This window comes from Lontra canadensis, unplaced genomic scaffold (assembly GCF_010015895.1).
Source record: "Lontra canadensis isolate GAN:19392208 unplaced genomic scaffold, GSC_riverotter_1.0 scaffold31, whole genome shotgun sequence".
In the NCBI taxonomy this organism is placed as follows: domain Eukaryota; kingdom Metazoa; phylum Chordata; class Mammalia; order Carnivora; family Mustelidae; genus Lontra; species Lontra canadensis.
Window position 1 is genome coordinate 1,506,255 of NW_022631025.1, and position 10,553 is coordinate 1,516,807.

General features: G+C 57.5%; 1 protein-coding gene across 1 annotated transcript; it reads right to left on the reverse strand.

The window, feature by feature from the left end:
* Window positions 1-281: 281 nt before the first annotated feature.
* On the reverse strand, window positions 282-1,798 carry GADD45G (growth arrest and DNA damage inducible gamma). Its single transcript, XM_032866416.1, has 4 exons — window positions 1,630-1,798; window positions 1,283-1,384; window positions 952-1,165; window positions 282-862 (listed from the first exon to the last, which is right to left on the reverse strand). Exons 1-4 carry the CDS (start codon window positions 1,680-1,682, stop codon window positions 752-754), a joined length of 480 nt encoding a protein of 159 aa, XP_032722307.1. The 5' UTR covers window positions 1,683-1,798; the 3' UTR covers window positions 282-751.
* Window positions 1,799-10,553: the final 8,755 nt, after the last annotated feature.

Below are 10,553 nucleotides of genomic sequence, written 5' to 3' on the forward strand. Positions count from 1 at the left end.
GTTATCCTGCTGGAGGGTCAGCCTGGAGCTGCTGCGCTGATGTCTTATCTCAAGCGTGCTCCTGTCCTGCAAGTTTAAAAATCCCCGGAAAGTAGCAGGACTCAAGTTCTGTGTCCCCTCCACCCGCCCCTGCCCCAGCGCTCCAGGGGAGCCTGAATTCAGCCTGGCAGGAAAGCGAGCAGGTGCCCTCCCGTCTGGTCCCGGGGCTTCAGCAGTCACCGGGAACCCTGCAAAGCACCTCCCCCCTCGGATGGGAACGCCCCCTCAATAAAGAGAATAAGTCTGTTTCAGGTACGTTTATTGTAAAAATACTAAAAACTGAATCCTTTAGAAAGCGGAGCATCGCCCGCCGCCTGGAAACAGCGGAGCAGGGCTGCTCAGTCCGTCAGAGCTCCTGTAACTGTCGGAGTCCAGGCTTCGCCCGCCTGGCCTTTCCCCTCCTTCCTGTCCAGCGCGCAGCCTGCTGAGTCACGCCTGCCGGGCCGGTCCCTCCTCCCCGGCCCCGTGGCCAGCGGCCCGCCTCCGGTCTCCCAGGGCAAGCAGCCGCTCCCCACACTCGCAGAGTCCCGGGCTGGGGGCCAGCCCGCCCCCGCCGCCGCCGGGCCCCTCCTGCAGGGGGCCGCCCCTCCTCGCCGCTCTCCACGCAGCACTCCGGTCCCGCGCCCTCCGAGGGCGCATCCACAGAGCCAGCCGCGCGCTAGGCGCCCCAGGGCGTCACCACGTCGATCAGACCAAGGCCCCCTCTGGGCTGTCACTCTGGGAGGGTGATACTGGGCACCCAGTCGTTGACGCTGCGGCTTTCCTCGCAGAACACGCTGAGCTTCTCCAAGGCGGGGTCCTTCCACGCGTCCTCATTGGGGTTCTGCGGGGAGAGCGCAGAGGTCAGCCTGGCTGGCCTCTGGTCGCGGCGGGGCGACGCCAGGGCGACGCCGGGACGACGGCGACACTCACCGAAATGAGGATGCAGTGCAGGTCTCCAGGCACAGCCGCCTCGTCGCCGGCGCCCACGATCGCCGCCAGCCGCTGCACGTCGCCCACGCGCACGATGTCTATGTCGTTCTCGCAGCAGAACGCCTGGATCAGCGTGAAGTGGATCTGCAGCGCGATGTCGCCCTCGTCCTCCGCGTCGGCGGCCAGCACGCAGAAGGTCACGTTGTCGGGGTCCCTGCACAGGCGGGAACCGGGTGGTGAGGGCAGGGCGGCGAGTCCGGGTGGGGGCACCCCCGCCGCCGCCGCCGCCGCCGCCCCCGACCGCCCCACCCGCGGCCGCGTCCACACTCACACATTCAGGACTTTGGCGGACTCATAGACGCCGGCGGTGAGGCAGCCCTGGCGCTGCGCCGACAGCAGCAGCTCGTGCAGCGCCTTCCCGGCGCCCTGCATCCTGCGGACGGAGCCAGCGCGGTGAGCGGGACCGGCCTGAAGGCGCGGCGGGATCCCCAGCCCCGAGCACACCCCCCGGCGCCCCTGCCCGGCGCCCCGGCTCCGGAGACGCACCTCCCGAGCCCAGCTCCCGCCCAGCGGCTCCCCATCCCGGCAGACCCCGAAGGCGGCCGCCCGTCCCGCCGCGGCCAGGACAGGGACAGGCTCCCCGCGCCCGGAGACGTCCGGCGCCCGGCGCCAACCCACCTGGCGGTGCTCTCGGGAACCGTGTCTTGGCCGCGGATTTCCTCCAGAGTCATGGTTCGGTCGCGGAGCAGCTACTTATCCACGAGCGGAGCGAGCGGCGCCGACGCGGCGGAGACGCGGAGCCCAGGCAGCCCGGCGAGCCCACGGCCAGCGAGTGCGCCCCAGCGCGCCGCGCCCCCTTATATAGGCCCGGCCGCCGCGCCGCCAGCTGGCGCGAGGCTGCGCGCCCATTGGCCGGCGCCCGCTTTCTGATGCAAATGAGGCGGCCGCGCGGCTCGTGCCAGAAGGCCACGTGGGGAGGGGTGCGGGGGATGACAATGCCTCAAATCTGCCGCTTTTGTCGGGGTGTTACCAGGCAGACTGGAGCCTGCAGATTTCACTCGCCTTTTTGTTTTTTTTAAGTCCTTAAAAGGAAAAAGTTAAAAAAAAAAAAAAACACCTTGCTTGCTAAGAGACGCTGCAATTTATGAAATGCCCCTTTGGGGAAACTGGAGATTTTTTTCTTTGGGCCTTTATTTTTGTTGCTACCTTTCTATTTTCTTCTTTACTTTTAATTGGAAGTTGTAAGACTGTTGCTTTTGAACCGGAACTCAAAGTAAAAACGCCCTGCGCGGGCTTCAGGCTCGCAGAAGGCCTGGCGCCGCCGCCCCGTCCAGCGACAGCACGAGCCGCGGCGCGCCGGCGAGGCCTCCCCGCGCGCTCAGCGCCCCGACCCCGCCGCGCTGGAGGGTCCGAGCCGACCTCCCCGCCGGAGCCGAGCGCCGCGGGGCGCTGGGACGCGCGAGCAGATTGCGGCCGGCGCACGCGGCTCGTTTGCATTTCTATGGAGAGCGCACAATAGCGGAGGTCTGGCGTGTGGCGGGTTGCAGGAGGGACAATCGCGGCTTTCTCTGCAGAGCGACACTGTCCACCTGCCGCAGGGTGGGGTGGGTAGGGCCCCGCCGCGCGTGGGGGTCGCGGCTGCCCGGCGCGTGGGGGTCGGGCCACGTGCCACTCCTGCCCCCCTGGGTGCGCGTCCCTGCACGGGCGCCCCTGCACCCGCGCCCCGTCTGTATGTAATTCCGCCCCCGTCGCCGCCCCCGGGTCCTCGCGCCGGCTGCCGCCCAGTCTACGCAGCCGGGTGCGCTGCGCCGAGACCCGGGGCTCTTGTCCCCGAGCACGAAGAGCGCCGCTCCGAATCCCTTTCCCGGGGCGCCATCTACAGGCTGTCCGGGAACGCTCGGGCCACCCCCGCCCCCACCTGCGCGGGCGTCTGGGGTGCTGGCCTCGCGCCCTGCGGTCCCCGAGAGGCCCTGGCGGGTCCGCTGACCCACCCCAGCCGCGCGTTCATGGAAGCCAGAGGAAGGGCTGCAAAACCTACCCGGGAAGGAGGCGAGGACAGAAGGGGACTCGGTCCCAGCACTGGTGGGGGCAGAGCCCGTACTTCTTAAACGCTATTTTGAAATGTCCGAATTACCTAAATATACATATATAAAAGTTGTTTTCCGATTATAGCATAATAAAACTGGAAGCTATGAACAGACAGTGCTGTGAGGTCACCACTCCGCACCCCGTGAGCCGGCGCGTTCAGACCATGTGCCCACGGAGAGCTTCACTTTGGGTGTCCGCATCTCTCCGCGCCACCGGGAAACTCCCGCCGGGGTGCCCTTCATGGCCCCGTTTCGTCGGGGGGGCCTGGAGCCTGGAAGGACAGCGCAGGGTGTCCCCGGCAAGCCCAGGCCCGGCTGCGCCACCGGGACGGGTAAGAGGACCCAGGGCGTCGGCGTCCTGCTCCCTCCAGTGGACGTAGCAGCGGAGAAGTCAGGGCCGCTTCCCGGAATCCCAGAAGGTGTTTGCTCACCTGGTCCCCGCTTCCCAGGTGCACCTGTCGCGTTCATGCGCTACTGCTTCCTTTCTGTCTTTGCTGGTGGCTCAGGAAGTGCTTGAATCAATACGTTTATTTCTAAGTGACTGAGGTGTGGTACTGCTGTTCTTTATGTATCAAATTGCCCTAAAGTGCATTAGTTCTGGTCCCGGGAGAGGTTGCAAATAGGACTTACTTCACATCTTAGGGCGCCTGGACATTTATAACAATACAAATCTGGGGGCTCAGCAGGTCTTAGCCCCTTCTCCTGCGGGAAGGCCACCGGACAGGCCTGACTGGGGAGGGGGACAGGGGGCAGCATTTCCAGTTGGCACTGAGCCAACCTGCAGAAGGCCGGCTGACTGACAACCCTTGTGTTATTCTGCTTTGCTCACATTTTTAAGGTATTCAATTTCAGGAAAACCACCTTTCTGACATAGGAGACGGCTTCACATGGCTTATTAGGTCAGTCTGAAAGGCAGCCCGAGCCCTCATGTCAATAGGGAAAGAAACATTTTATCTGGAAGCAAAATCGGCCTCCAGGAGAACCACCCCCACCACCACCACCTTCAGTCTGACAAACGCAGAAGCCGATGGTGATTCCGGTGAGCTGAGCAGACTAAAGGGAGAGAGTATGGAATGCCCAAACCCTGTCCAGAGTCACCTGCCCCTAGCTAGGCCACATGTCCCCCACCCCCAAACTGCATTCAGCCAGCGTCTCAGCCTGCTGGAGCCCCAAGTCTTTGCATGCTGTGATGTCACCCAAATCCCCGGGGACCACACCCCTAAACCTTCCCCTGAGCCTTAAAAATTCAGGTGGTATCGAGTTTATTAAACACACATCCTCAGGGAAGCTCTGTTTTAAAAACCCTTTGGGAATGTTATTTAACTGTTTTTGCTAACTCGTTCTTTCTCACGGCGCGGCCAGAATGTTGGTGGAATTGCCACTCCCTGGGGGATGGGAGGACGTGGCTTCAAGTGAGCAGGAAGGCTTAGGAGACAGTCCCGGCTGCGGTTTCTCAAACTATTTGCCTTTGGGGCGAGCCCAGTGTGGTTGCAGAGCAGCCCACCAGAGCTGCAGGCCGCGGGCGGGGCTGCCCAGAGCTCTGTGCCGCCTGCGGGCTGCATCCCCTTGGCCTCTGGCTTATCTCGGGGACAGAGGCAGAGCCACCTTTCAACACCAGCAGCTCTTCCATAAAAGTCTGCCTTTCCAGCTCCTCTTGGGAAATGGGAAGATCTGGCCACCGTGTGCCTGCCACAAGTAACCTTCAGCTGGGGGGAGACACACAGGGACCCCCAGACTTGCAACTCCCCTGCAGCGTTCCTCGGGTCCCCACCACACCCCTCTGAGGACACCTAGCCACTCTGCTCTTTCATCACCTGCTTGTCCCCTGAGGGTTTTTTTGCAAAAATTTTTTTTTTTTTTTTTTTGCAAAAAAAAGGTGGGGGCAGGTTCTTAAAAGATGAGCTCAAATAGGGGAAGCACCATTCGTGTCCCATACTGTGCAGGGCTGTTTCTCCGATGTCGGCCCAGGGCTCAGAGCAGCGAAGGGTCCCATGCCTCCTCTTACCCCAGCCCCACCCCTTTGTCCCTCCACGAGGCAGGACAGGCCTCCTGGGTTTCAAGCAGTGTTGGGTTTTTTTTCTGGAACTCACAGAGGGCAGTGTGGGCATGAGCTGGTGACAATACTACATTAACACAGAACAAGAAACCACATCTTTGCGCAAGACGGACACCGATGACCTAAAACCCAGTGGCAGCGCCTCAGTGTGTCCCAGCACCTAACAGGCACAGAGCTGCCGCCCCCCCCACACACACACACTGCCACACCTGAGGAGCTGTGAGGCCAGTGGATGGGGAGGCGTCAGAGGGCAGCTGAGACAGGGATGGGAAACCGAGAAAGGGAAATCCCCACAGGGTGCAAGCCCGACATCTGTGGGCAGCCCCTGGGTTGAGAGGGGTTTCTGGAAGGAGCAGTTTACTCCTGGCTCGGTGAAACCCCCTGCAACCCCTCAGGGGGTGTGGGCAGATCATTTCTGCACTTGCCACTTTCTCCACCACGAGTCAGCGTGATGTGTGACATGTGTCCTAACTCAGCTGCTCTCACTGCGGCCTCAAACCCCCACCCCACCCCCGAGAAGCCCAGATGTTCATCCTTCCCTGAGGGGCTATGCGCCAAGTCTTCTGAGCCTGGGCTCCCACCCCCCCCACACACGAAGAGAAGATTTGCCCTTTGCCTTTCATGAGCCCCGCTGGGAGTTTCTAAAGGTCACACCAGGTCACCATTTGGCCCCCACTCATTTGAGTTGGTGGGCAGCGGGCTAAGATGGCTTGCAAAGTTGGTCCGACTTGTTTGTGTAGGTGGGAGTGGGTGGTAGCTATGCACTGTCCATGTCACCCTAGACACGTCCCAAATGTCACACTGGCCCGCTGGCACGCTGAGCCCCCCGCCTAGTCTCTGAAGGGCTCGAGCTAGACTTAAGCCTCACCTCTAGCAGCATGCGGTGAGCCTAGAGGCTGTGGTTGCCCTTCTGAGGTCGTTAACAGACAGCGTGTGATAGGCGAACAGAACCACAGAACTTCCGATCCGAAAGTCCCCCTTTAGGTTCTGAAAGATAATTCAGAGTAAATGTCTAAATACCCAGAAACGGGAGCATGACATCGGAGGTGTGGTGAGCAGGACAGGCTCAGAGCTGGGGTTTGCTGCATGCTTAGCTCTGACCTTGAGCAAAAAGTTAGTGCATGAATTAAAGTGTAAGGTGAAGGGAGTCCTGCTTTGGACACACTAAATCCGCTTTCCTTAAGTTCTCCTAAAGAAGCATATTCCCCAGGGCGCCTGGATGGCTCGACAGTTGAGCATCTGCCTTTGGCTCAGGTCATGATCCCAGGGTCTCTGGGTTGATCCCCACATTGGTCTCCTTGCTCGGTGGGGAGCCTGCTTCTCCCTCTGCCTCTGTTTCTCCCCCTGCTTGTGCCCTCTCTATCTCTATGTCTCTGACAAATAAATAAAATCTTTAAGAAAACGTGCATTCCCCAAAGTGTGTATTATAAGGAAATGTTTGTTGCAACATTTCTTCCTAATACTGCAAATCGGAAGCCACCACAGAGGCAGGTGGTCGGCCGTGGAGTAGCCCTAAAGGAAACCTATGTTTTTGTGGCAAGATCAGGCCTCAGACACCATGCGGAGAAGCAAGAGGCAAAATGGTAGGATTCCAGGAGTGCGTAAGCCTTCAGAGCCCCTGCCTCACTACATACAACACCCAACCCGAAATCCCGGCTGGAAGGTGGAGGGCTGAGATCGCACAAGATTGTTTATCTTCTTCTCTGCACTTTTCTGTGATTAAAGTTTCTACAACTTGTTCTGTAAGACAGATTCAAACTTCTCACGGACGACAGCCTCAGCGCCAGGCAGCATCCACCCGACGCAAGCGTTGGGCATGGCGCGGAGCGATCGGTGGCCGTGTGGTCACAGACCAAGAAGCCCGACACCCCTGGGGCTCTGCTTCCAGGGAGGGAGAGGCAGGAACGTGACCTTTGGCTCCTGAGCTGCCCCTTCTGCCGTTTGACTCTGGTCTCTTCGGGGCCAGGGGCAGTGGCTGCTTTGCCCTGGGAGGTTAACTCTGGAATGGCCAAGATAAGATCTCGGACGACACAGGAGAGGCACAAAGAGGGCACAGCCGCCAAACACCTGAGGACACCTTTCCCAGAGGTGTGCAGGTCACCAAGATGTGCGTTTTAGCCAGAAGCAATGGGTAAAATTCTCCTGCCCGCCATTTTGCGAAAAGTCTACTTCCCGGAAGTGAATTACAGCAATAAATTGTGAAAATTGTTTCCACTGTTTATGTAATTGGGAATTCTAGAAATTAAAAATATTTAAGTATACTCAACCTGTTTTTGAGACTCTTATAGGTACAATTCTGTTTTTCTTTAAAAAAAAAAAAAAAGATTGCATTTATGTATTTCACAGGGAGAGCATGAGAGAGCACAAGCAGGGGGAGAGGCAGGCAGAGGGAGAGGGAGAGGCTGCCCCCCGCCCCGGGCGCAGGGAATCCGACGCAGGGCTTGATCCCAGGACCCCAGGATGGTGACCTGAGCCGAGGACAGACATGACCCACTGAGCCACCCAGGCGCTCCATTCCATTTTTTCAGTTCTGGATTGCACCCATTTGAAAAGAACAGAGCAAACCTTGAGTATGCCGTTATTAGTGGTATTCGTGGTATGGTTTTATTTACCAGATGTTTATAATGCTTGTTATATGTCAGGCACGACTCCAAGCACTTTATAAAGTCACTGAATCCTCATGATGACCTTGCTAGGTCCGTACGATTGTCAACACTCTCAGATAAGGAAATGTGGGCACAGAGAGGGTAAGCAACTTACCTGAGGTCACACAGCCAGGAGGTGCCAAAGCATGGCTTGGAACTCAGAGCAGCTAGCTCTGGAGCTTGTCACAAAGAAGGGAGAGACAAACATTTCTGTAAAACCGTTTCTAGAGCCGTTGGGGCAAACCATCAGGTCCATGAAGGACCAGGAAATTAACCAAGTAAAAAAAATTCCAAAAAAACTGTTTGACTTTCCTCAGCCCCATCCAGCGGTGCCTGTCGGGATACCATGACTGCCGCATGCCATCTTGTGGTCAAAAAGAATACAGCGTCCAGCTCTGAGAAGTCCAGACCTTTCCATGTCCCCCGCCACCGGGGGGGCTGGCAGGCTCTGGCCATATGCTGCCAACAGCAGGGAGAAGCGGCAAGGAGCTCCGACCCTGCTCAGGAACCCACCTGTGGAGTCACGGGGGAGAAGGCAGGCAGACCCGGAAGACGCTTCCGGAGGGTTTGCCACAGTACATAGGCCATGTGATCCAGCAGCAGAGGGGAGCAGAACAGACCCCGGGAATGCTGTGTCCGTGGTGGTGCTCCTGCCCACCATACAGATGGGAAAAGTGAGGGTCGGGGTCACACAGTTAATGACGGAGCTGGGACTTCTGGCCATCCCTACCCCCGACCGCCAGGCTGCCCTCGAGCCCACTCTCCACTTCTTCTGTGGGCCAGAATTCCCGATCTCCCTCAGTCCCCTGACACGCTCTGGCCAGCAGAGAGGGCTCTTCCCTGGTCCTGGCTCACACAGCAATGGCTTTCAAGCACTTCAGTTTTCCTACAAGCTTGTCCTGGAGATGTCTGTGCCAACGCCGGGGGGCCCCGGGCCACGGCCACATACTCTTCTGTCTCCGGTGATCTGAAACAGTTCCCAGGTCTGCTCTGTGACACAGACATGTTTTGACATGTTACTGTAGACTCTCCCACCACACGGGTCCATCTGATGCTCCCTCGGGATTCGATTCTGGGGATGCTGAGTCCTCCCGGACAGGTGTCCCACCGGCTCTGATGGGCCTGTCCTTATCCCTGGCCCCAAGTTGGTGGTCGTCTGACCAAGGCGGTCTGCCAGCCTTCTCCAACATAAAGGTACTAGTTTGTCCTTTCCGACGAGTGAGGGCTCTGCAGGTGCATGCTGGGGGTCATGCCGCCGTTCCGCGCACAGTGACAGGTGCAAACTTGCGTCTGCTGGAGAAAACCGAGCTGCAGACCCAGCGCTCTGACTGAGGATGGCAGTTACCCATGCTCCCCGTTCGTACCCTCCCCCGCTCTTCTGGATAGACAGAGGGTGTTCACTAGTTCCCCGGGGACCACATTAAGCTTTGTAAACATTGTTTTATTTGAGTGTAGTTGACACACAATGTTACATTATGTCTGGCGTGCAGCACAGCAACCCCAGTCAACACATTACACTGCTCTCTCCACAAGTGTAGCTGCCGTCATGGTGGGACACTGTCCCAGCACCACAGACTGCTCCCCAGGCTGTGCCTTGTATTCCCGAGACAATCATCCCCTCCCTGGAAGCCAGGACCTCCCTCCCCACTCCCCCACTTTGCCCATCCCCCACCCTCTCCCTTCCTGCGACTGTCAGCTTGCTCTCTGCCTTCATGGGTCTGGTTCTGCTTTTTGTTTTGTTTATTCATTTGCTTTGCTTTTGAGGTTCCACAAATGAGTGAAATCATGTGGTAGTTGTCTTTCTCTGTCTGACTTATCTCACTTAGCATCATACCCTCCAGGACCCTCCGTGTCACAAAAGTCAAGATCTTATCCTTTTTTACGGCTGCGTGATATTCGTGTGTGTGCGTGTGTGCATGTGTGCATGTGCGTGTGTGTGTGTGCGTGTGCGTGTGTGCGTGCGTGTGTGCGTGTGCGTGTGTACCACCTCTTCTTCATCCATTCATCTATCCATGGACGCTTGGGTTACTTCCGTATCGTGGTTATTGTAAATGACGCTGCAATAAACACAGGGCTGCATATATGCTTTTGAAATAATGTTTTCATTTTCTTTGGGTAAATACCCAGCGGTGGAATTATGGGATCATATGGTCGTTCTGTTTTTAGGTTTTTCAGGACCCTCCATACTGTTTCCCACATTGGCTGCACCAGTCTGCATTCCCACCAAGAGCGGATCAGGGTTCCCTTCTCTCCATATCCCTGTCCACACTAATTTCTTGGGTTTTTTCGATACTAGCCATTCTGACGGGTGTGAGTGAGGTCTCCTCGTGGCTTGGATTTGCATCTCCCTGATGATGAGTGTTGTTGAGCATCTTTTCATGCGTCGGTTGGTTATCTAGATGTCTTCTTAGGGAAAATGTCTCTTCAGGTCCTCTGCCCATTTTTTAATCAGATTGCTTGGTCTTTTGGTGTTGAGTTGTATACATTCTTTTGTATATTTTGTTTATTTCGGATAGTAACCCCTTATCGGTTATCTCATTTGCAAATTACCCTCTCCCATTCACTAAGTTGCTTTTTCATTTGGTTAATGTTCTCCTTGGCTGCACAGAAGCTTTTTATTTTCAGATTAAGGGAGGGGGTTCCTGAGCTCCCTCCTCTCTTGACAGTGACCACCATCTCCAGGGCAAGCAGCTCGACCTTCATCCCTCACACAGCCCTCGGTCACATCCCCGTCCGCTGCCCGCCCCCCAAGAAAGGGACCGGATGAAGAAAGTGCTTCACTCCAGGGGAGAGAGGAATTCCCTCCATAGAGCA